Source organism: Euleptes europaea, chromosome 11, assembly GCF_029931775.1.
Source record: "Euleptes europaea isolate rEulEur1 chromosome 11, rEulEur1.hap1, whole genome shotgun sequence".
Lineage (NCBI taxonomy): Eukaryota > Metazoa > Chordata > Lepidosauria > Squamata > Sphaerodactylidae > Euleptes > Euleptes europaea.
Genome location: NC_079322.1, coordinates 6,280,996 through 6,307,606, shown reverse-complemented (window position 1 = coordinate 6,307,606; position 26,611 = coordinate 6,280,996). Strand labels below are relative to the sequence as shown.

At 48.4% G+C, this 26,611-nt stretch overlaps 1 protein-coding gene across 1 annotated transcript in view; it reads right to left on the bottom strand.

Moving 5' to 3' along the window:
• Positions 1 to 26,611, bottom strand: part of RCHY1 (ring finger and CHY zinc finger domain containing 1) — a 33,248-nt gene continuing 6,637 nt past the window's right edge. Inside the window, exons 3-12 of the mRNA XM_056857854.1 lie at positions 13,453 to 13,512; positions 13,252 to 13,288; positions 12,692 to 12,811; positions 10,033 to 10,148; positions 4,220 to 4,298; positions 2,603 to 2,647; positions 2,440 to 2,498; positions 1,906 to 1,932; positions 1,558 to 1,678; positions 1 to 132 (exon numbers count right to left, since the gene is read on the bottom strand). Coding sequence (XP_056713832.1) covers positions 1 to 132; positions 1,558 to 1,678; positions 1,906 to 1,932; positions 2,440 to 2,498; positions 2,603 to 2,647; positions 4,220 to 4,298; positions 10,033 to 10,148; positions 12,692 to 12,811; positions 13,252 to 13,288; positions 13,453 to 13,512 — 796 coding nt within the window. The remainder of the gene's footprint in view (positions 133 to 1,557; positions 1,679 to 1,905; positions 1,933 to 2,439; positions 2,499 to 2,602; positions 2,648 to 4,219; positions 4,299 to 10,032; positions 10,149 to 12,691; positions 12,812 to 13,251; positions 13,289 to 13,452; positions 13,513 to 26,611) is intronic.

The window sequence follows — 26,611 nt, the reverse complement described above, 5'->3', positions numbered from 1 at the left end:
TCAGTCCCTGCTGGACCAGGAGGCGCGGCAGCTGCCATCCTGGGCGGTGTTATACGAGTCACAGTTTTTGCACTTCATGCCCAGAATATGGAATTGCACTGTGGATCGAGTCATGCAGTCGTTGCAAAGAATCTGGAACCAAACAGAAAACGTTTGTGTAAAGCACAACACAGCAATTAACAACAACAGTAACAACTAACAACATAGCTTTAAAAGAGATGGAAGTCATTGGCACAGAAATAGTCCAAAAAGCAGCTTATCTAACAACAAAGCGATGTTTGTTTGCTGGAAATTTTTCATCAGAAGATCTTCCAGTTCTCTACATTAAACGGATTTAGAATGATTACAAGCAGGGACCCGCAAAGACTTGCAGGGGGCATCTCGTTTTCCCCTCCCCGTTTCTAGAAGCCCCCATACGGCCATTCTCCTTCTCCAGCTGCCTTCTCTCCTTCCCACTCACCAGCCAATCTACCTTTATCTTCCCCTCTGCCTTCAGCTTTCCCTCCAGTCACCCTATAAGATTGGGTGGTAACACTCACCATGCTTGTTATGTGTTAAATCAGAAAACAAGCAGGTGACGTGCAAGGACTTGTGGAAGGCAACTCATTTCTCCCCCTCCCCCACTATTCCTTCTTTCCCTTTTCCGAAAGCCACGATAGCTTTCCTTTCCTGGCTTCCTTCCCCCACACCCACCCCCCACTAGCAAAGCTACCTTTACCCTCCCCGTCCGCCCTGCCCTCCTGCCCTCCCTGACACCGGCCCATCCCTGGAAACATTCCTTGTGGTTCTGGCCGTTGGGCTGAGTGAAGCCTCACTGCACAGTGGGGAACCTGCAAGGACTTGTGGGGATCCTCAGATTCCTCTGTATCCCCACCCTCCTCCTGGCAACCCCCACATCCACACCTTTTCCTGCTTCCTGCTCTCCTTCCCACCCACCAAACTGCCTTTTATCTGCCCTCCCATCTTAAGCTATAGCTATTATTTTACTTTGTTTATATCCTGTTTTTCTCCACAAGGGGGACCCAAAGGAGCTTCCAGCAGTCTCCTCTCCTGCATTTTATCCTCACAACAACCCTGTGAGGTAGCATAGGCTGAGTCTTCCAGATCCTTGTCTGAAATGCTAACTACTTTCAAAAGGCCCAGTTTAATTATGAAACAATGCATTTTTAGAAACAGAAAATTATGCATGAAAATACATTTTCTGCCCCACATCACATCTAGAACTAGTTCCATGAACAAAAACTAGTAGCTCCTTCCCCTGATATGTCTTGCAGGAAAGCAGCTGAACCTCTTCAGTGATGCACACAAAGGGGTGTCACTCGAAGGACCACAGACACACCTATGTGCCCCCCCTCAGCACCTGCCACCTCCGTCTACAAAGCCACGGCTCATTGTACATGAAAGCACAACCACACTTTGGCACAGACACCGTTACAACAGGACAAGCCAGCCAGATACTCTAAACTGCTAGAGAAAAAATGTTTTGTTACCAGTCTGAACAAGAAATATTATGAAGACACGCCCCCCAAAGCATTCTGTAGCTTTCCGCCACTTTACCTCCACCATCATGTTCTGATACTCCAAGGGCATAGGCGTCTGTGCTACTTCACTGTCCAGTCGCTGCCAGTGTCTGGTCATATCTAATGCTGAATGCATACACAAAGGACATCGATAACCTCTGGCGAAGAACAGACACACAAGTTAGGCAACTGGCAAACATAACACTGCTCATGGCATAATGGCTGGAACCTGCACCCCCTACCAAACACTTCCCAGTAAGAGGCATAATTCCTTCACTGGTTTATACACAACAGTCTATGAAATATTTACCATGCTCAATAACCCACAAATTCCAATTCCCCCCGTGCTCTACTGCCCTTAGAACACGCAATAGTTAATACTTACTCTTTCAGCATGTCTTCATAACAAGTTCTAAATGCAGAAACAGAGCAGCATTATTACATCAATTAACAAACATATAAAGAAGTGAGTAGAACAAGCACTAACTCCACCTCATTCTCTTGCTAATATCCTCAGCCCCAGATTGTTACAAAATGTCGTGTCAGGTAAAGTTTCCGTTTTAATTAATATCTGAACAATACGCTCAATTGATAGAAAATGATAATGGCAAAATGCATAGATTTCGAGTTGTTTTGTACCCCAGATGGTTCCGTGTGTGTGTTTTGTTTACAGAAAGCAAACTTTAAGCGCCAGCTGGCTGTAAGTTGGGGACATTCTTTACCACTGCAAACAGTAACTGTAATGACCTAAGCAAGCAAAGTTGTACAGCTCCTTCTCCATGCAGATGTGCGCCGGGGATAGGGAAATCACCTTAGCACAGATCACTCAGGGAAGTTTCCAAGGCTTTGTAGTAACAAGATCATTCACAACACAGTGGAATTCCATTTCTAATGCTCACTTCTCAAGAAAAAGTCTCACCGATGAAGAAGATGTCCACAGGGCAGGACGTGAGCTCCCACACGTGATGTATGAATGTCCTATTTTAAGAAACAAGAAACATGACTTCCACAAACATCAAAGGAAACACTTTCAGATGTACAAAGTTAAAGGAAACAGCACATGGACATATAAAAGAAGTTACCTCCAAACATATGGGACAATCTTGCCTTGAGACATCTTCAATGCACTGTGTAAAAAGAGATGCTATTAAAGAAACCTTTGTTATGAGATTTCTTCCTCAAAACAGATACACCAGTTCAAATTAAGACCACAATGCTATGCACACTTACTTGGGCAACAGGTTCCAGCAACTATTAACAGTGAGCCTTCCTCCTGAGTAAACACAGCATCATAGAGTCTGAAGGGGCCAGAGAGGCCATCCAGTCCAACCTCCTGCTCAAAGGGTAAAGCATCCCTGCCAAGTGTTTGCCCAGCTTGAAGACTGCTGGTGAGCCTGCCAACTCCCTAGACAGCCGATTCCATTGCTGAACTACTCTCACTGTAAAAAACAATTCCTGATATCCAGCCGGTACCTTTCTGCCTGTAATTTATTCCCATTATTGCGAGTCCTATCCTCTGCTGCCATCAGGAACAGCTCCCTGCCCTCCTCTAAGTGACAGCCTTTCAAATACCTAAAGAGAGCAATCATGTCTCCCCTCAATCTCTTCTCCAGACTGAACGTTCCCAAGTCCCTCAGCCTTTCCTCGTAGGGCTTGGTCTCCAGGCCCCATCCTCACCACTCTCCTCTGCACCTGCTCCATTCTGTCCACATCCTTTTTGAAGTGAGGCCTTCAGAACTGCACACAACACTCCAGGTGCAGCCTGACCAATGCAGTGTACAGCGGAATTATGACATCTTGCGGTTTGGATGTTATGCCTCTGTTGATGCACCCCAAAACCACATGAGCCTTTTTTGCTGCTGCATCACACTGGCTGCTTATATTTAACCCCAGAACCGAACCCTGTGGCACCCCACTGGACACCTCCCTCCATTCAGATGAAATGCCATTGACAACTACTCTTTGGTTCCGGTTCGCCAACCAGTTCCCTACCCACCTAACTATCCTAGAGTCCAGTCCACAGTTTACCCATCAGAACATCATGGAGATGTTCTGTCAAAAGCCTTACTGAAATCCAGGTAAACAATGTTGATGGCGTTCCCACAATTCAGTAAGTTCATCATTCGATCAAAGAATGAAATGAGGTTGGTCTGGCAGGACCTGTTGGGAACAAGTCCGTGCTGACATCCCCGGATCACCAAGTTATCCTTCAGGTGCCCTTTAAAACCTGCTCCAGTATCTTCCCTGGGATAGAGGTCAGACTGACTGGCCTGTGGTTTCCTGGGTCATCCCTCCTCCCTTTTTTAAAGATTGGGATATCATTCGCCTCCTCCAGTCTTTTGGCACCTCTCCCGTCCTCCGGTTCCAAGCCGAGGGAGGTACACAGCAGCCATGCGCGCACAATCCCTGTGCACTCTTGAAGAGAGCTGCAGGAGCACTTTGGGAGCGGGCAGGGAAGCTGAAGCCCCCTTCTCAGCATGCCTCAGGCAGTCGGTTCAATGGTAAGACTGGACAGCAGACGCCTTTCCTTGTGACAGGGAGGTCCTCTCCTGCCCTTGGGTTGCCTGCATGAATGTGAAGGCTGAGGCCATTTGCCCAAGACTGGCCCCTGCAGGCACGGCACTCGCATCAGTTCATCAGAGGCATCTTTTCATTAATATTAAATTGTTTATTAACATTTGAAATCCTACATTTCCTACCTTATGATTGCCTTGGAGAGTCAGAGCCAAACACAAGTTACATTTGGAACAGTGGAAGAATTCTTCTTTGGGACCAATCCTGACAGGACAAAAATTTTAATAGGTATAATGTACAACTAGCCACTCTATTCCACTTACAAGTAATTTACCAGATATTTTGTTCCCCTCTCCCACACTTTGGGTACCACAGCTGGGACACACGCACCCATCCTTGCTGTGGCTGCCTTGGGACACTCACCCACTACCTGGTGCCAGAATAAACACAGTCAAAAGGGACAACAGAGCATAACCCCTGGCCCCTACCTGGCCAGCAATCAGGGGAAAGGCATAGGGAACAGCCAGAATGAGGGACAGAGGGCACATCCCCTGCCTGTGATGCTGACACCCAGTTGTCAGGAGCCAGGAACTGATTTCCCAAGCCTGCAGGGGTTCAATTTGGCCTAGAAACCAGGTGCATGGGGAGAGGGGGCTTCCCAAGGCCATTTACCTGACCCAAAATCAGGCCCCGGCATTCTCAGAAAATTAGTTCCTCCAGTCCTGACCTCTGACTTTTGGCATCAAAGTCAGGTTCGGGGAAACCCCAGTCCTACGCATTACAGATCATAAAGTGTTATCTGGCCTGAGAAATGAAATTTGGGTAGGATCAAAAATGGTGCGATGTCAGAGAAGGTAGAGGCATCCTCAAATCAATTATATTTCATTATTCTGCACAAGCCACCTTGGGGACCCTGTTGGGATCAAAAGGCTGGGCAGAAATCACATCAATAAAAGGGAAGCTGTACAGACAAAGGTCTGCAACAATGAAAGCCACTGATGGGGGCCAAATATTTTTTGTGGCCACAGCCAACCCGCCCCCCCCAAACAAAACTAAAGTACATTCAGAACCAGTATACTGTAATACAGGCACTTTCTGCCTTAAAGATCTTTAGATGCCATTTCAACCTTAGCTTAAAGCAAAGAAAAGCAGAGGCCCCAAACAGACTGATAGTGCAGACCCCACGTCTGCAATGGCACAAAGGTGTGTACACAGCCAGAGCAGTCTGCTTGAATATGATGCTTTCCTTACCCCAAACATCTACATAGCATTTCTGGCATTTATCCAACTCTGCACACCATACACAGGGCAGGACTTTCCTTTTCCCCCTCCTGCTGGAGCCTGTTAAGCCCCCTGTGGGGGGGGTGACACAGTGTATCCCTGAAAGGGGCAGGCAGGCTTTAGAGAGCACCTGCACCTGCATAAGGGGGTCCTTCCAGCCACACAGTGACCAAATGATGCTAGTTTCTTCTTCCTCCTCCTTGGTGAAGTTACAGGTGGAGTGGGTTTTGGGAAGCCCCAACCCCCCAGGAGGGAAGCCGCCATTCTTGGAGAGGCGGTGATTCCTGAGAGAGGGGCAAATGTGCTTGAGTCAAATGGAGACATGCTAGAGATTTCTTGGGCACTCTGAAGGAGTCACACTCTGGCACAGGGTTTGAAGAGAGGTGGCCAGAAGAAGGTAACCCGACGTGAACAGAGCCTGAACAAGAAACTTGGAACTACTAAGACATTCCTGCCTATCTCTTTAACGTAACAGAGAAGCCTTAACCCTAGGAAAAGAGGGCTGTGTTTAAATCGCTGGAATTCTAAGATGCATGTGGTCTTTTGCTATTCAGCTATATGCTTTTACCTGTGTTATTCATAGCTCGCTTATATACCGTATTTTCCGGCATACAAGACGACTGGGCGTATAAGACGACCCCCCATTTTTACAGTTAAAATATCAGCCCCGGCCAGCCAGCCAGCCGCCTGCCTGCCTTGCGCTGCCGCTGGAGCGCAGCCGAGCACTTCCCTCCGTGCACCCCGGCACACCTGGCTCCGACTCCGAGCTGGGCAGTGAGCGCCCTCGCCGGGCTCGCCTCCCCTCCCTCCTCCGGTGGACATGGACAGAGCGGAGGCGGCTCCCCAGGCAGATTCTCCAGTCTGGCTCAGAATTCAGCATCCGGCGTATAAGACGACACCTGGCGTATAAGACGACCCCCGACTTTTGAGAAGATTTTCCTGGGTTAAAAAGTAGTCTTATACGCCAGAAAATACAGTACTTCACTATACCATTTCCTGTTCTTTTTTTAATGGAGTTATTTGGTCTTTGCGACCATGGGAAAGCCTCGTGCTTTGGATCACACTTACCAAAGCATAAGAGAGAAGCAGGTAAGAACCAGCAAGCATATCTTTCAACAAAGGGCTGAGATGATCCCTGTATCCAGCACCCAAAAATAACCTGACCTAACTGAAGTGTCTGAAATGTTCAAAGGCAGCCTTACAGAAAGCACACTGCACTAATCTAACTTGGATGCAATCTGATCATGGATCACTGTGGCCAAATCAAACTTTTGGTGACAAAGCCATAGCTGGTGTATCAGCCATAGCCAACAAAAAGGTATTACGTGCCACAAAAGACACTCGGGTCTCCCACCACAGGCCGGGATCCAAGAGCACCTCCAAGTTATGAACCTACTCCTCTGGGGGACTACAGCTCCCTCCAGGACTGGCGGACTCCGCGGGCCATGAACAGCTTTGCCACTGGCCAGCGGCACCTCTGTCTTGTCTGGACTGAGCTTCAGTTTCCTGGCCCTCATCTATCCTAGGACCTTCTCCAGACGCCTATTCAGGACTTCCACACACATTGCTGAGAAACAGAGCTGGGTGTCATCTGCCTATTGGTGGAACCTCCATCCAAACCCCCTGATGATCTCTCCCGGAGGTTTCAAGTAGACATTACATAGCACGGGGGACAAAAGAAACCTCTGCAGCGCCCCACAGAACAAATGCCACGGGGCCCCCCCCCCAACAATCACCACCTGCTGGAACCAGCCAATTAAGAGCAGGACCACCGAAGCAAAACGCCCACCACTCCCGCCCAACTCAGCAGCTCCGGAAGGTTGCCGATATCGCAAGCCACTGACAGGTCCAGAAGAATCCGCCGGGATGCGAGGCCCCTCCCACTTTCTGGGCAAAGACCATCAGCTGGGGCTGTCTGCGCCCCAAGCCCAGGCCTGAGTCCACCTCCTCCGTCTCCTCCTCTGCCTGAATCTGATGCTGGCCGGCAAGAGGAGGTTGGCCATGGGGCAGAGGGGGCTGGGGACACCTTCAGCAAGTAGTAGGGTGGGCACCCCGCATTTCCCACAGATGAGCCCCTCCCCTTCGAGAGCCTTTGGGATTGACCGGGGGTGGGGGTGGCACCAGCTGTGGGGCTCTGCCAGAGGATTCAGTGCCCCACTCCCGCAAAAGTAACACAAGATCAAAGCTGGGAGCTTCTTTTTGACATTGCCTATCTCATGTCTAGTCCACCTACTGAAGCTACATTTTATTTTTTTTAATCCAAGTATTCCTTGAAGGAGCTCAAATATTACTTTTATGGAAGGAATGGAACTTTCTTGGACATATCCAGTAAAAATACTAGTTTGAATTTACCCGCACAGAAGAAATAAGTACCTCCTTACTTAATAACTGTAACTGTTTGAACTACTGAAGTAGAATAATTCAACAAACTGTTGCCTTGATAGATACTACTGAACTATGATAGCATTATGGACCTTAACTGAGCAATTTAATAAATATCCCACTTCAGTTATGAAGTAGTATTTATTTTAAACGACTGCTATTCCAAAAAATACTCAAGGTAGTAAACATAAAAACAATAAATTCCTGTATAAAAACAGCAAATAAAATTGGTAATAGCAGAAAGACAGCATATGTATCCCAAATGCCATTTTCATAATAAAATGGAATCAATCTCATAGCAGCAAATGACATGGGTCAGCCTCTATCAATTACAGTAAGGATAAATATAGTCCAGTGGACCAATCTAAACATAGAAACAATCCTTCAAAGACCAAAGGAATAAAATCAGTCCTCAATGTGCCAATTCGATAGATAAAAACCTTACAATAAACTAAACACTAGCCGAAGGAAACAAAAATATTTTCACCCTGCAATGGAACGACTATAACAACGATGCCAGGTAAGCATCTGGGGAATAATGATACCACCACTAAAAAGGCCCTGAATTGCCTCTCTTAATGCAGAGACCCCCAAACAAGATGGTCCCAATGAAAAGACACAACCTGGAGCTCCATTCCCAAATCAACGAGTTCTTTCAATGTTAAAATCAGCACCAGGAAGCCTGAAAGTCCAGGCTGCTGACCTGGGACATCCCAGAGAGGTGGACAGGTATGGAAGGAGGTTTACAAGAGCCACGACCCTCCCTCCTTCCTCTGCTTTCATGGGGAATGAGGGTGTCGGGAGTGGGGAGCAGCAGACTGAGGAAAAGGAAAGGCACCTCTTAAAAAGCCACCCCTGCAGCAAGGAGGCACCCCTGCAGCAAGGATAACCCTGCGGGGGAGGGGGAGGTTGGGTCTGGGTGGTTCTCAGACTGAGGTTTGGGACCCCAACATGGGCCAAGATTCTCCAGCACACAGGATGGAGGAGGAGGAACAAAGAGAGAAAGGAAAAGGGACTCCGAGCCTGGGAAAGGCAGCTGCCGCCTTCGTTCTTCCTCCCCTCCTTTGCTCTGCAGTCTCCCTCATCCCCTCCGGAAGGGAAACCGAAGCTCAACCAACTGCTGAGCGCCAGGTGAGCATTCCAGGGGCAGGCACCTGACCAACTCAAGCCCAGGGGCCACAAAAGGGGCAGGCATGGCAGCCCGGGGCAGGGCTCCCACCTGCTGGGTACTAGCCGGGTGCCAGCCTGCAGCCGTGGGCATGGCATTCTCTTCACTGTCGGCGGCACAGGCTGGCCCCTGCGGCTCCTTCCGCATGCCAAGATTCCAGAACACTGCCTCCCAGGCCCACGCCACCGCAAGCAGGGCCACATTATGCCGCCAGACCTGCGCCATCGGCCTCTGAGTCTGAGCTGAGCACCAGCCGCGGTGTCACTCACTGCATCTCTCAACCAAGCCTCCTTCACAAGCTGGTACCACGTGTCAACACGAAGAACCCGGCATACAGCCCTGGATGGAAGAGGTCAGCTGTGTCCAGCTCAACACCACCACCCCATCCTTCATGCTCTCAGCTTTGGGACATCAGAAGGTGCTCATGGAGGCCAATTACAGCAGGTGACACTGTGCATGAAGGAAGACTGTCCGCTCTTCAAGAACGGACGTGGTTCCACCACCACCTGAAGAGGACAACAATCACGGGAGCTGGCGACACTCCAGCAAGACACATGGGGGGGGGGCTACGCACTGCCTGGGCCAGTGAGTACATAGTGTGAGCCATCTCCCCGAGGTTACAGATCTGAGATGCAACAGCAGGTTACCAAGACTTTGGAAACCCCCTCACCATGATCCCTCGCTGGCACTGTTGGGCGCATCTACGAACAGATCACAAATTGCTAAAAGGCTCTGGGAAGCAAAAGAACAGCTAAACTAGCTGAACGGGCAATAATTTGTGTAAAGTTCAATGGAAGAGCAAAGTGGTTGATTTTGGGGGCAAACCGCCCCCAGCCCTAATAATATACCAATGGGGCCCCAAACGCAGTGAGATCACAATGGACAACTCGATGAAGATACGGATGTGGCCTGCAGCAGTCATGAGAAAGGCAACGATACAGTCGAGATTATTAGGAAGGGGGCTGAACACAAATCAGTCGGTGCCATAATGCCCTTCTATAGATCCGGGAAGTGGCTGCCTTGGGAATCCTGTGAAGGATGAACAGACTCCCATGCCTAGTGTAGCGGAGGGTTTTATACCACGTGAAGTTTTCAACACAAGAGTTACTTTAAAGGGTTAAGAAGCACAGAAAGTTGTCAACTTTTTTTTTAAGTTTGTTACTGTACCTACAAATCCCACACTGCTCACAATGGTACTGCTTCTTGTCCGTGTCAAACAGGTGGCAGATGCTGCAGTAATATTCTCCAAAGACGTTACGGCAGTCTTCACAACTCTGCTGAGCCTACGAACAAGCACATAACCATGAGCTCAGAGATGCGTGAGAGTCTTTAACGTAATGGTTCCAAGTATGGAGGAAGGTGACGAAGGTACACTCCCCCCCCCCCCAAGAACCAAGGTCACCATCCTCACAGGCGGGACACGACTGGCGCACATCACCTATTTACGCCATTGTATTTTAGAGTCAGTTTTTAGAATTATGGGTTTTAAGTGTTACCTTCTATTTACTATGTATTAGTAGTAGAAGTATTAGAAATAGGAACTATATGCCATACAGCGTTTTTATGTTGTGAGTCGCTCTGTGTCCAGCTTCAGCTGGGATAGACAAACCCAAAATGAATAAACCAATAAACCAAGCCGGCTGTGCTGAGGGGCTCGGTGCGAGGCTCTTCGCTGGCATCCCAGCCAGAGCCCGGCTTCAGCAGGGGCCTCCGCCAAGCTCCCTCTCCCTCGTTTGTGGGCACCATTAAGCCATATAAGATGTATTGTTTGTAGAGAACATTATTGTAGCGGGAAACATAATAAATCAAAAGCAGGAAAGGGAGACAGAGAGACCTCAGATCAGAATTAGAAAAAGCCAGTGTTTATTCAGTAGCTACTGGGCTCAGTCTTGCTTCTGGAGAGCATTAAAAGAATTAGCTGCGCATTTTAACAAAGGTGTGCAACATGTTTTATAAGCTCATTATACATTCTAAAATACATTATCTATGCATATTTTATAATAACTTTTCATTGGATGCAAAGTCTTAGCTAATAGCTTACTGGTTGATTATCATATTCAGCTTATTTATGATTGGCTTCATTATAATACAGAATACAGGAACGCCATTGGTCCTGTTTGAAGTTCTTTCCTGCCCCTGGTAATGTAATGCCCAGATATAAGGGCTGGTTTAGAACACTATGTATTCATACGCACACACATGGAAGCTTTGGGAAGTTGGCATCCGGGAGCCATGAACCAACAAATCATGCTCTCTGTGCTTGGTACGGCCTTTCACCAGTAGAGAGCTCTGAATTACCTTCATCTTTAGGTATGTGGTTTCTAGTTACTAAGATCACAAGACCTAGAACTTGCTTAGAGACAGCCTTCGGCCAATAGCTATAGGTTATGCTAATTAGAGTGAAGCAGACACCTAATGTGCATTGGTGCTTTTGTGTATCAATCTGCTTGTCAGCAGCCATGGGCCTGCCCCATGTGAATGCATAAATGATACTGACTTTCCTTTGTTTCTCTGGTGAGTAACTCTGCACATCTTATTTGTGGGTTATTTCACCCCCAGGTCTGTGTTTAGCTAAATAAAGAACTGTTGCTCTTTTTAACCTCCTCCTAGTTGTCTTCATTGGACTCTATAAGACAACCAGGGCACTTCAGTAACTACCATTGCCTATTGTTCTTTCCTTAAGATTCCAGACACCAGTTCTGGTATCTTCCCAGCTCTGGTCCAGCCAAACCTTGGAAGATATCAACTCCCTTCCTCCCTTGTCTAGCTAGCTTCAATCAACAAACCTCCTCTTTCTCATTTTTGCTCTTCTTGGCTCCACTCTTTCTTTCCCTATTTCCCCCTCCTTTCTGCCCTTGTTTTTCCAGAGGCCTACTGGTTTTTCAAAGGCCTGCTGTCTTGTTATTTAATACTGCTTTAGAATTATATGAATCGTTACAAGGTTGTTGTTATACGTTGAGCTCGTGCGCTGCTTCTTTTCTGTGTGTGTGTGTGTGTGTTAAGTGCCGTCAAGTCGCTTCCGACTCATGGCGACCCTATGAATGAAAGTCCTCCAAAATGTCCTGTCTTTGACAGCCTTGCTCAGATCTTGCAAATTGAAGGCCCTGGCTTCCTTTATTGAGTCCATCCATCTCTTGTTGGGTCTTCCTCTTTTCCTGCTGCCCCCAACTATTCCTACCATGACTGTCTTTTCCAGTGACTCTTGTCGTCTCATGACGTGACCAAAATACGACAGCCTCAGTTTAGTCATTTTAGCTTCTAGGGTCAGTTCAGGCTTGATTTGCTCTATAACCCACTGATTTGTTTTTTTGGCAGTCCACGGAATCCGTATCACTCTCCTCCAACACCACATTTCAAAGGAATCTATTTTCTTCCTATCCGCTTTCTTCACTGTCCAGCTTTCACACCCATACGTAGTAATAGGGAATACGATGGCATGAATTAATCTAGTCTTGGGGGCCAGTGACACACCCTTACACTTCAAAATACTGTCTATATAGCTCCTTCCTGGCTGTCCCTCCCAGTCTCCATCTCCTTCTGGCAGCAGTCTCCCTTTGGGTTGATGGTGGAGCCAAGGAACAGAAAGTTGTGAGTAATTTCAATGTCCTCATTGCCAACCTTAAAGTGGTGCCATTCTCCTGCAGTCATTCCCTTGGTCTTCTTGATGTCCACCTGCAGTCCTGCTTCGGCCCTTTCTCTTTTCTAACTACCCGTGGTTACAGCACCAATGGTTTCGTTGCTGGGGTCCGGCACCAGGCAGCTCGGTGCGTGCGACCCGAGGGCCGGCGGCGTGGGGCGTGGGGTGGTGGAGAGAGGCCTTACCTACCTGCTGGACTCTGGCGCAGGCGGCGCAGCGCACCTGGCGCACCTGGAAGCGGTCCAGGGGGTGGTCCTGGGCGGCGTCGTGGCAGAAGCGGCAGGCGTAGAAGCGGCCGCAGCAGGGCGCCTAGGGCGGGCGGGGAGACAAGAGGCAGGGGGGGCTAAAGAGGGGCGCTCGGGGGGGGGCTTCCCCGCCCGCCCCCTGCCCAGGCGCGGCGGCCCGGCCCGCCACCGCCACCCCCGGCCCACGAGGGCCGGGGGTGGCGGTGGCGGGCCGGGCCGCCGCGCCTGGGCAGGGGGCGGGCAGGCAGGCAGCGACAGGCCGCTCCAACGGCCGCCCGTGAGGGGAGGGGCAGCCGTTGAGCGCACTCCAACGGCCGCCCGTGAGGGGAGGGGGGAGGGGCAACCATTGAGCGCACTCCAACGGCCGCCCGTGAGGGGAGGGGGGAGGGGCAACCATTGAGCGCACTCCAACGGCCGCCCGTGAGGGGAGGGGGGAGGGGCAACCATTGAGCGCACTCCAACGGCCGCCCGTGAGGGGAGGGGGGGAGGCCAGGCCGCACCGACCTTGAGCAGGCAGCCGCGGCGGTAGTGCTCGCAGCCCGACGACGACGACGCCATTGCGCCCAGGAGGGAGGAGGAGGAGGAGGCCGGGCCAAGCCGGGGCCTCTCCGCCCCTCCCCTCGCCGCCTCTCGCGCGGCCTCTCGGGGGAAGCTTCGCGCCTCCGCCTCCGGGGGGTCTCTGCCGGCCGCGAGGAAGGCCCCGCTCGGCGGCCGCTATCCCTTCCGGCAGCGCCAGGCCTGCCCGGTGGTGGCCCCTCCTCCGGCCTGACCCGCCCGGGGTCATGGGTGTGTGTGTGTGTGAAGGGCCGTCCAGTCGCTTCCGACTCATGGCGACCCTGTGAACGGAAGTCCTCCAAAATGTTCTATGGCAATGCCTGCAATCATTATATGTTATTGCAAAATGTATTCTTTCACTGAAGAAACGGTATTCGTTCGCTGAAAATGTCCTGGAAACGTCTTCTCTGATTTGAAATATATTCTTTGTCGTCAGTAAAGTTTGATCTGCACTTATGACTATGCCGTACTCAGTGTATAAGATAATTCCCAGTGGGTCGCCGTGTTGGTCTGTCTGCCGTGGTAGAAAAGGGCCAGAGTCCAGGGGCACCTTAAAAGACTCACAAAAATATTTTCTGGCAGGGGGTGAGCCTTCGTGAGCCGCAGCTCACTTCTTCAGATAGGGTATCTGAAGAAGTGAGCTGTGGCTCACGAAAGCTCCTACCCTGCCAGAAAATATTTTTGTTCGTCTTGAAGGTGCTACTCGACTCAGTGTATAAGAGTTGGCATCTATGATTAAAGTCACACCATGCACATATGTACATTAAAGGCCTTGAGTGTAAGAGGCCCAGCTTTGCTCATTAGAAGCTAATTAGAGAATCCACAGAAGGCCCGAGTATGTTTTCACAAGCTGGCTCCCCACTCATAAGGGCCAGCTAGGAAAACTCCCTTAGTTAGCCTTGGCAGCTGCCAGGGTCCAAGACAACTGCAGTAATTTAGGATCAAATAGGATCAAATAGAGAAGCACCTGACCATGAGGGTCTTCACTACTCATTAGTGAGAATTAAATCACCACTTCTATGCAACACCTCCGAATCTCTAATAGGGTATTCAAATCCTTAAATACCTATTATTGGTTCTATGTATTGACGCCATGTATTACGTCTTTGAACCTCCCATTACCAAAGATTATATCCGTGCTTGCACTCCTTTGATGTTTGTGTGAATTGTCCTGCGCATTTGGGGCAATTTTCACCCAGTGTGTATACTGGGCCTAATAAACAAACTGCTTTGAACTATCAACCTCCTACTGTGTTATTGTCATTGTGAATTGATACAATAATACAGGCATATCACTATCTTTGACAGCCTTGCTGAGATCTTGCAAATTGAAGGCCCTGGCTTCCTTTATTGAGTCCGTCCATCTCTTGTTGGGTCTTCCTCTTTTCCTGCTGCCCTCAACCTTTTCTAGCATGACTGTCTTTTCTGGTGACTCTTGTCGTCTCATGGCGTGACCAAAATACGATAGCCTCAGTTTAGTCATTTTAGCTTCTAGGGTCAGTTCAGGCTTGATTTCACCTATAACCCACTGATTGGTTTTTTTGGCAGTCCACGGAATCCATACCATTCTCCTCCAACACCACATTTCAAAGGAATTCTTCCTATCCGCTTTCTTCACTGTCCAGCTTTCACACCCATACATAGTAATAGGGAATACGATGGCATGAATTAATCTAGTCTTGGTAGCCAGTGACACATCCTTACACTTCAAAATCTTTTCTAGCTCCTTCCTGGCTGCCCTTCCTAGTCTCAATCTCCTTCTGATTTCTTGGCTGCAGTCTCCCTTTCGGTTGATGGTGGAGCCAAGGAATAGAAAGTCTTGAACAATTTCAATTTGTAATGGGTAGGATGCAGAAACCCCTCGCCAAGAACTGGGAGGCCCAGCGGGGGGGCGGGGGTTATGCACGTTTACTGACACCACCATGGAGGCCCATTGACTGTCCTGGTATGGCGGAAAACCCACAGTAGAATAATGGATTAGAGAAAGAGAACCTTCATTAAAGCTAACAGCTGTTAGGCACCAGGTGCCCCTCACTCTATAATCTGATAACAACAACAACAATAATATCATTATTATTAGTATCCCACCCTCCCCCAGCAGAACCAGGCTCAGGGCGGCTAACATCATAAAAATACATACAACTAATAATGTGTGTGTAAAGTGCCGTCAATGGCGACCCCTTGGTTTTCATGGCAAGAGACCAACAGAGGTGGTTCCCAGTGCCTTCCTCTGTATAGCAACCCTGGACTTCCTTGGTGGTCTCCCATCCAAATACTAACCAGGCCTGACCCTGCTTAGCTTCTGAGATCTGACGAGATCAGGCTAGCCTGGGCCATCCAGGTCAGGGCACAACTAATAATACATTCAATAGAATACAATTAAAACAATGCTAAATTATACACCCTTTTTATGATGGCACCATAACCCTAGAACACTACAGGGAGAGATCATTCTGCCGGCTGCCGTGGCCTAGTTGCCTAAAATTCAAGAGCTCAAAGAGGAGGGGGGAGGGGGGAGGGGGGAGGCCAGCATTAGAGATATACCAGCCATCGCCGTCCTCAACCACAGGCCTGGCGGAACAGCTCAGTCTTGCAAGCCCTGCGGAACTGGGCCAAGTCCCACAGGGCATGAGTCTCATTCGACAGAGCGTTCCACCAGGCTGAAGCCAGGGCTGAGAATGCCCTGGCTCTGGTCGAGCACAGCCGGACACTCCTAGGGCCAGGGGTCACCAATAAGTTATTTCCCGTTCATATTTAACGCTCTCTGGAGGGGCATATAGGGAGAGGTGGTCCCAAAGTTATATTGGTCCCAGACAGTTTAGGGCTTTAAAGGTTAATACCCAAAACTTGAACCTGATCTGGAATTTAATCTGGAGCCAGTGCAGCTGGCAAAGCACCAGCTGGATATGGGCTACCCATGGGGTCCTTGTCAGGACTCACGCCGCAGCATTCTTGACCAGTTGCAGTTTCCAGAGCAGCGTCAGGGGAAGCCCTGCGTAGAGCGAGTTACAGTAGCCCAGTAGAGGTGACTGTTACATGGATCACTGTGGCTAGGTCAGTACAAGACAGGTAGGCTCTCAAATTTTGGTCACACTTTTATACCCTTGTACAAAAAACAGATGCCCTGAGCTGGATGGCCCAGGCGAGCCCAATCTCATCAGATCTCAGAAGGTAAGTAGGATCAGCCCTAGTAGGGCTTGGATGGGACACCTCCAAGGAATACCAGGGACGTGACGTGGAGACAGGCAGTGGCAAACCACTTCTGAATGTCTCTTGCCTTGAAAACCCCCACTAGGCTGCACACAAACCACAGATGCTCCTTCTTTTGGTTACGTTACATGACTTAAATGGGTTGTGGTTTGGTATAGATTAGCAAATAGCACTGTTTCAGCAAGATAAGTTCTGTACACATCATTTTAGCAAGCAACTCTTTGTGTAACCTTGTTGTGATTTCTCAGGCACTATGCAGTTTTCCTATGCCCCTTGGGGGTATAGGAAGGGATTTAGAGCTGACACTTGGAATCTATTGAAGAGTTTGAAATTGATTGCTGAAGTTGTCCTATGAGGGATGGGGTGGTGGTTGAGCCATAAAAAGAACCTGGGAGGTCAGGCTGACAACAGCTGGAGCAGAACTGGCAGGGAAGGACTTTGGGCCGCCTCTCCGCCTCGGACCTCAGAGGGGGACTATAGAGAGCCAGAGGGCTAGAGAGGCCTGGACCCTCAGGGCCGGATTTAGGTTTGATGAGGCCCTAAGCTATTGAAGGCAATGGGGCCCTTTATATGTCCAGCTGTCCTTTGTCAACAACAAATTGTCGCTGTTTTTTTGTGTTGAATATATGCTATATGGTAATTTATGGACCTAGTAGGTATCTAAAGCCATTTGCTGTAGGGTTGTGGCCCTCTGGCGACGCTGGCAGACCACCGCTATGACCACTAGGCCGTGTTTAGCGAGTTGGCAAACTGCCGCTATACCATGCACGGCCTTGGTGGGGCAGTCAGGTGATGGCTGGCAGGCCACGTCACTGAGGCTGCCCCTCCTCCGTAGAGGGGGGGGTAGAACAATAGACAAAGGCTTCTAGTTCCTGCACCATATATGCTCGGCTGACCTAGTTTGCTATCTCTGCCGCTACCATGGTTACTCACAACAGTTGCAAGTTACAAGCAACTGTGATTTACTACTTGCTATAAATAAAACGCAGCTCTGAGACCAGAGGTCTGTTTTCCTTGACACCGAGTCTTTGTCTTCACTCTCTCAATTCCCACATCTGGTGCCGCCGACGTGATTCGACGTGATTCACTGGGTCTCGCCTGCTTACCACGACTGGAAAAGGTTTACGCGTACTCTCAGCTCTTTGGCTCCCACGGCTCATCGGCCCCCTCGGCTTCGGCCCCCATTGGTAAGTATGGGTGAAACATTATCTTCAGAGCAGGTAAAGCATGCTGAAGAACTTTATCAATTGGTGAGACATAACGGGGACTCAGTGTCGACAGCAGACCTTAAGGATCTCCTACGGGAGATTGATTGTCAGTGTCCCTGGTATCCCCAGGAAGGCACTCTCAAACCAGGGGACTGGGAGCAGATAGGAAGGGACTTGAAGGGTGAGCCCCATGCACCAGTGCAATATATTCTTGCCTGGCAAAAGGTTTATAGAGCTGTCTGCGCTGGGACGCCAGCGGACAACATGCTCTTGAAACCTGCTATGGAGGTGACACCGCCCCCCTATCCGGCTCTCCTCCCTGCAGCCTCGTCTTTGGCTCCCTTATCTCCTTCTCCCGCTTGTCCACCGCCTCGATCAAAAGTGGCGTTGGCAGTCCAGGCAGCCCGCTGTAATGGGGACCTGGATCTTTCCGAAGAGTGGGAGGGAGATCCGCCTGCGTAAATCTTTCTCTGCCTTGAAACAAAGTCCCACTGAGTCATATGCAAGTTTTGTAAATCGGCTTAAAAATGCCATCTCACTGTTTTCACTGCCAAAAGCCCAATCGCTTTAGGAGTAAGTGCCGAGGCCTCGGTGGGGGAGCCTACCGAGGGAGTGGTGCTAACACTCCTAACTCTATGTTGCACAAGCACTTCAACAAACCCTCCCTGGTGAGGTTGCCCTTGTTTCCATGCGTGCTGAGGCTCCTCCTGGCACATACCTGGCCTTACATACCTGTGCAGCCCAGCAACAGGGGATCAATGTACCACCAGACAAGGTTGTGGTCCAGGACAATTGTATTTGTTGTTTTGCAGTGTTGGAGCGCTCTTCCTTTGAATTTAAAGGAAGGTGCTTCCTGTGCACACCTTGTGCCGCTCCCGCCCTCGGGAGTGGACAAGGGGGATTTTTCTTCTGATTCCTTACAGATTGCCTTGGTCACCGAGAACATCTGGCACCAGAAGCCAATTCGTGAGTATAAGGTACAAGGTAAAAAATTAAGAGGTCTTCTCGATACTGGTGCTAATGTTTCTGTGATCACCCCTCAGGATTGGGACCCCTCCTGGTCTCTAGAACAGTCAGCTGCTGTCTGGGGAGTGGGGGTTCCACGCCGGCACAACAAAGTGCTCGGCCTCTCCTTGTCACTACCACAACTGACCAGCAGGTGGGGTACGTGACTCCAATTGTCGTCCCACTTAAAGTCAGTCTTTGGGGGCGAGACCTTTTGTCTCACTAGGAGGCTACTTTAGTCACTAATGACTAAGCCTCGTGCCCTTGCCTTGTCATGGCTTTCTACAGACTATGTGTGGATCGACCAATGGCTACTGCCTGGTGAAAAATTGGAAGCTTTGCAACGCCTAGTTGCAGGGTCATTTGGTTCCTTCCACTAGTCCCTACAATACTCCAGTGTTTGTCATCAACAAAGAAATCTGGCAAATGGCGTTTACTGCATGATTTGCGCGCCATCAATAAAATTATCAAACCTATGGGTGCCTTACAATGTGGCTTGCCCAACCCGAACATGATCCCTCGTAATTGGGAAATGGCTATCATTGACCTTACAGCCTCAGGATCAAAAATATTTTGCCTTTAAAATCAGCAGTCACATTGTCTATAAGTCCATTTTTGTGGACTTATTAGGTCACCTCACACTCCCAAAATATCCATAAGTGTCTGCAACGGCAATAGCATGCACCAGATGCTCAAAAATCACATCTCCAGGCCATTCCGGGAGAATCTCCAGGCCATTCCGGGAGATTCCCCCATGTCCATATTCTGGTGGAAGTTATGAAGGTTATAATATGTACAAATAGTGTAGAGAAAATAATGAATTTACAATGTAGTTCTTCAAAGGAAGGTGGGAACATGAGACTGCAGCTCATGGTACACGTGGTAAGATGGAATCTTAATAACAAAGTCAGTGAAAGAAATGGATTGTATAAAGAATGATTCTACAGTGGTAACTATGTTTAATTGGACTACATCTGCATCGAAGCAAATAACAGCAGAAGTTTCCCACCAGCCATTAAAATGTATATATTTGAATGTTTATGCTGTCTTTGTGGGTGTGACACCCAGGGCACTTTGGCCTCTGGATCTGCATGCCATAAACCTTTCCCCCTCTTTTTCTCTCCAGCTCTCTGTTTCTCTGCTACACACTTCACTCAGTGTGCCTAAACAGCACACAAACACGTTCACATTCTTAAAGTTGCAACAATTCTATGCCAGCCAGCTCGCTGTACTCCCCTCCCGTTGCTACGGCAAAGACCTTCAGTAGCATCTCCTGACCAAAGAATTAGTTGTTTAAAAGGTTCTATTGTTCCTTGGAAATAACTTTCTGTGCTTAAGTCAACTGCAGTTCTAACACTTTTTGTCCTTTTAGGGTCCCTTTGTATGGGCCCATTTTATTTTTGCGTTTTGCAGGTCTATACTAAAATTAATGGAAATTATAAAAAAAAATCTCAACATTGTTTTTTCTTTTGCTTAGTCCTTTTTTTTTACTTTTTCAAATACTTCTGAAAATTTGTCTTTTCCCTCCTGATGCAGTCAATCTCATCTCTGATAGTTTGTATGTGTGTAATGTCATTTCTCAGGTGGAAGGAAGCTACGTGTCTCCTTCCTGTGATGACAATCTTCTGAGTCTGTTCATTGCTTTGCGCAATCCATTGGCAAAGTGCACTGGATTGCTGTTTGTTGCTCATATCCGCAGTCATCAGCCCTTTCCTGGCATTATTTCTGAGGGTAATGCACGGGCTGACTCCCTTGTTTCCTATGCAGCTCTCTCCCCCATTGAGAGCCATGCCATGCATCACCAAAACGCCAATGCCTTGGCGAAACAATTTCACTTGCCCCTTGCAGAAGCCTCTGCCATCATTCGGCAATGTCCTCAGTGTTCTGGACAGGCTTCCTTTCCTTCCACTGGTGTCAACCCTCGAGGTTTTGGAGCCAATCAATTGTGGCAAATGGATGTTACTCAGTTTTCTTCATTTGCTCCCTGGAAATGTCTCCATGTGGTTGTGGACACCTATTCTGGTTACCTGTTTGCTACTCCCCAAAAGGGTGAGAAGGCTAAGCACGTTTGCACCCATTTAATTCGTGCCTTTTCGGTTATGGGTGTTCCCTCTGCTCTGAAAACAGGACAATGGCCCTGCCTATTGTTCCTCCGCCTTTGCTGCCTTTTGTGATCGGTGGCAAGTGCGCCATACCTTTGGCATCCCATATAATTCCACGGGCCAAGCCATCGTGGAACGTGCCAATGGCACTCTCAAAAGAATGCTTGAAAAATTGAAAAAACAAGGGGGAGTTGGCCTCTCCCTCTTGGACAGAGAGGGCCTACTAGCTCAGGCTCTCTTTACCCTCAACCATCTTAACCTTCTCTCTTTTAACTTAAAATTTGTTACTAGGACTCAGCGGCATTTCCAGGCCGACAAGCCGCTGCCACAGCCCCTGGTGCGCTACCGCCGTCTCCCCGACCCCCTTTGGCACGGGCCGGTGCCTCTCATCACGTGGGGCCGGGGCTACGCTGCAGTCCAAACATCTACTGGACCGTTGTGGGTGCCTGCACGGTGTGTTCGCCCTGATCTCCATGGCGTGGCAGCAGGATCTCCCCAACCTGAGTCCTCCAGACCCGAGTCCTCCGGCCAACCTGATTCCTCACTTCCGCCTTCAGTTGGTGGACCCTGAGCCCATGGCAGTCGTGGTCGTCGCAGAGCGAGCCCTCCAGTAACTTGGGGGGCCATCAAACGCTTGTCTGAGCAAGCTCAACTGGAGTTGGCTAAGCAGCACCTGCCTATGACCCCAGAGAACTTTCTGGCTGCTGTGTTTGCCCAGCTGACTGTGAACTCAGTTATGATCGTCTTATGTTTTTGCCTCCTGAGCTCTGGGGTGCAGGGGGTCAAGCATGAGTCCTCTCCTCCGAACTTATGGGTTCGTCATGCTTCTTACATGTTTGCTTTTCATGGCAAGAACGTTTCTCTGATTTATGAGCCTCCTCTCTCTGCCTCTGCTATGTCCTTTTTGCCTACTCCCTTTAACTCTCCTGAACTGGTTCTGTCTGAACTACAACATTTGAACCACTCCATGCTGTTTGCCTCCACCACTGACCCTCACTGGAACAGTACTCCTTTCCAAAGGTTTCGCTTTCATCGCTACCTACCTGGGTTGTGCTTCTGTTGTTATGCTAGCAATCCTCTGTTTTCCCACTGGACTTATACGACTGCTGCTGATAAGATGTGGGGAATTAATGCAGCCAATTATACTGCTTGTTCTGACCGTTTTTACCTTTGGGGTACCTTTAACTCTTCTTTCCAACCCAATCTCCATCTCATGAACACTACCACACAACAGTTGTATCACCGTTTACCGATGTTTTCCCCAAATGCTTCCCTGCTCACATCCGGAAGCATTTGTGGCAATTGGCTCATCCGAGACCCCAACCTTTGGTTCTTTTGGGGGTCAGGGTGGGCTACCAACTATCATCCTGGAAAATATCAGTGTGCAGCTCTTGGGTATCTTACCTTGCCAGTCCAAGTCCTGGATGCTTCTGGGACACCTTTAGCCAATCACAAAGTGAGGCGTGCCGCAGCGGCCCCCCTTGGCCCCGGGTGTTCCGATGAGGTTATTGTGGACGCCCAACTCAGTGGGGGAAGCGACTGGGGTCGCGCCATAGCGGCTGGTCTTACTGGGATTTTGACTCTGGGGAGCTACCCAGGGATCATTGCCCAGGAGAACCGCCGTTCCATCTTAGGCCTCACTTGTAGGTTAGAAATGACTGTTAATGCTACAAGCCGCTTAATTCATGATTTACAGCAAGAGATTTCTGAATTGCATCAAATCACCTTACAGCATCGCTTTGCCTTAGATTTTCTCCTGGCTCGTCAAGGTGGGTTTTGTACAATTGTTGGTCAGGCAGGTTGCAAAGTCACATTCCATGACCTCAACAAAACCATTGAGGACGAGCTGGAGAAATTGCGTCATATGCTCACTAACAATGTTATTACTTCCGGAGCTCCTGGTCTTTTTGATTGGTTGACCAGCTGGCTACCTGACTTTGGGTGGCTGCGAGCAACTTTTTTAGCGTTACTTGGAATCATTGCTGGTTTTATTGCATTGGGGTGCTTTGTCCAATGTCTTCCTGGTCTTTACAATATGTGTGCTTTCTCTAAGGAGCATGTGCAACGTCACTTTCTGTCTTATGCATATCATCAGCTTAAAACGAAAAAGGGGGAAGTGTAGGGTTGTGGCCCTCTGGCGACGCTGGCAGACCACCGCTATGACCACTAGGCCGTGTTTAGCGAGTTGGCAAACTGCCGCTATACCATGCACGGCCTTGGTGGGGCAGTCAGGTGATGGCTGGCAGGCCACGTCACTGAGGCTGCCCCTCCTCCGTAGAGGGGGGGGTAGAACAATAGACAAAGGCTTCTAGTTCCTGCACCATATATGCTCGGCTGACCTAGTTTGCTATCTCTGCCGCTACCATGGTTACTCACAACAGTTGCAAGTTACAAGCAACTGTGATTTACTACTTGCTATAAATAAAACGCAGCTCTGAGACCAGAGGTCTGTTTTCCTTGACACCGAGTCTTTGTCTTCACTCTCTCAATTCCCACAATTTGCACATAACAAAATATGTATTTTATCAAAGTTATTGTTGAACTGAAATACAATTACGATAACCAGTGATATTTTAGGGAGCAGGCTAGCAGGCAGGGCCCATTACTTACATCATAGGAGCCTACACAACACAAAACACTGTTGCTGTATGTAGGTTTTATTTTATTTGTTTTTTATTTTATATTTTGGAAATGTGCATCCAGTTTTTTTTCCTTTAAATTTTTTTGGGGCCCCCAAGAGAGTGGGGGCCTAAGCTATAGCTTGTTTAGCTTATACGCAAATCCGGCACTGTGGACCCTGAGTGCCCTTCCTCTCCATTGCTCTGCGGCTGTCACTTTGGTGTGTTGATGGCTGCCCTCAGGGAATCTTCCTTCCTTCCAGCTGACGCCTTCTTCTCTCCCCACATGTTCCCATCTTAGAGCCGTCAGGGCCGGACATGCCGCCTGCATCTCTATCCATCCGAGCTAGTTAGAATCTGGTCTCGACTCTATCCTGTCTAGAAAGGAGTTCCTTACAACAAAGGACTAAGATTTTAAAAAGGCTCAATGTGTAACTTTGTTTCTTAGCAGCACACACAAACCAGATGGATTCTGCTGCATTATGTGCCTTGAGCACTCGGCTAACCAAATATTCCTTCAGGAGCCGGACTGAGGGCTTTGGGCAAAGTCCAGAGCTTCCATTAATGTCCAGCCAGATCGAGTCAGTCATTCATAGCCAAGGTGTGAGGGAGCTTCTAGAGGAAAGAGAGTTTCTATCAATGTACTCCCTAGAGCATCCCAAAAGGTGGGCCATGCCCTTTTTAGGGTCTCCGGGGGAATTCTTGCCATGTTCAGGGACCCCCAATTTAATATCGAGCTGGATATTTTACCTGGGTCTCAGGCAGTCCAACTAGAGGATCTTTAGGGGTCAACGACTCTGGGGGTCCCTGTGTGAGAGGAGTCTTGTAGGTCATCAACAAAGGGAGCAGCGCACAGCTCGTCGCCCTCCATGACCGGCCTTCCAGATTGAAGAAGCGCTTTGTATTCTGAAGACTTGCTCTGGCTCGTGCCGTCATTCTTGTCTTTACAGACCAGTACTTTTGCTCTCTCCAGTCCCGATTCAACCAAGGAAAGGCAGTGCCTGGCTCTTCCCTCTTTACTTGTGGTCGGCCATGCAAACGTTGTGGTATGTGTGTGTTTTTACACCAGCTCAGCGCTGGGGCAGATGATGACTCATGGGCTCTTCTGAAGGCGAGACTCTTCAAACGCCCTGAGTGCAGAAAATGTCTCTCCGCCAAGCAACTTCTTTCTGGGGCAGGTGGCTGACGCTCTGGCTAGCTCTGTGCGGGATAGAAGGTGAGGCATGTTGGTATACGTTTCATTTTAGTCTGGTGCGGGCAGGTAGCATGTGTACCTGGCAATGGAGGACATGGACTCATTCTATGAAGATTAGATACGGTCATTTATCAGGGCATGAATTGGGGTCAGCAGAGAGTTTTGTGCTGGTGTGGCTTAAAAACCCTTCCAAGATGCTGTCAGGCACTTTTAAAAGCTTGACTGGGTTTGTTTGGTGATCCTGGTAACTTTTTTTAGTGGCACTTGAGAGAAAAATACTATTCAAAGATTTTACATTGGGAATTAAGCTTGGGAGCAGGAGACAAAGGGTAACTCTTAATTTAGCTGTCTGCATACCTGTCCACCTGAATCCTGTCCTTACCAGTTGATCAGGGCGACATGCGGTTACCCCATTCTGTCCTCACCACGGTCCTGTGAGGTAGGTTAGGATAAGACAGAGGGAGGATTCACGCTTGCAAAATGAGCTTGATGGCTAAACAGAATCCAATCTCTGGTCCCTCCGGTCTGCGTCCAAACTCTTAACAGTGCATAATTGATTTGAGGAAGCTTTTTTGCTATCTCACTCTTCCTCTAAGGAGTTTGGACGCACAGTATCTGGTACTCCTTCCTTTTATCCCCACAACCACACTATGAGGTAGGGGAGGCTGAGAGGGTGCTACTAGCCCAGAGAGCTTCCAGGGCAGAGGGGGGATTTGAACCTGGGTCTTCCAGATCCTAATCTAACCACCACACCACACTGGCTTACATAGGGGAATGAAGTAGATCTTGAGTACTTCTAAGCTCACTTTTACCAGTGTTGCCAAGATATTTTTTAAATCCTTTTATAGTTACTCTTGGATTAATTAACTAAATCAGGGTTAGTAATATTTTTTAGCTTGGTTAAGATCTTTTTATTGGTATTTTAAAAAGATGAAAATACTCATTATTTAGGTTTGAGGTTGATATGTTTGAGGAAATTAGTCTGCGCAAGGAATAATGGACAAACCTGGATCAAGAGGATGGCTGTACTTTCTCAGCATTTTTAACAAAATTATTTTGTGGGTATTGCAAAAAATAATTTATTGAGGTTGTAAGACCTCAGAGGGCCAACGTGATGTAATGGTTGAAGTCCTGGACTAGGATCTGCGACACCCAGGTTCGAATCCCCCACTCTGCCCTGGAAGCTTGCTGGATGCCCTGGAAGCTTGCTGGGATACGATCGTTTCAAGTCTTCCTCAGTCCCGTTTCTGTATACAAAAAAATTAAAATATATAGAACAACCAAGTCTAATTATATACAATATTTCATAAATATTAAACAGTGATTTACTTACAGTTTGAGTCTTAACAAGATTAATATTTCATATCTTATGATTTCCAAACAAGGATATTCATTCTCCAGTACATGGTTGCACAGACAAGTTCAATAATTAACAACTTTCCCAAATAGGATACAATGAGTAGCAGCCCTAACTCCACAATGGAGCAGCTTAAGTGTAAGATGTTTCACAGGAGTGTTGCAATGTCGCATGACATGACAGAATTATATACAGCATGATAAATCATTATCCTGGTTAAAGAGACATGACAGAATTATATACAGCATGATAAATCATTATCCTGGTTCAAGCCAAATGGCACCAGGGATTTAAACAAATGAATAAAATAAGCCTCTTTCTGTCTAAGTAAACGTTCAGTGTCTCTTCTATCATAACATTTGCCTCTAAGCCTCCAAACAACAAAAAAGCGGAGATTATTTGCATCATGATGAAGTTTGAGAAAATGGTCAACAACAGGAGCCAAACGATTGCTGGCGCGTATTCTGGATCTATGTTCCAAGATCCTGGCCTTAATAGGGCGTGTACTGGAACCCACATAATTTTTTTGGAACGGACAAATAAGGCAGTACACACAGTATTTAGCTTCACAATTGGAAAAGTCCCCCTAAGTCTAAACATAAAATCAGAGTCTG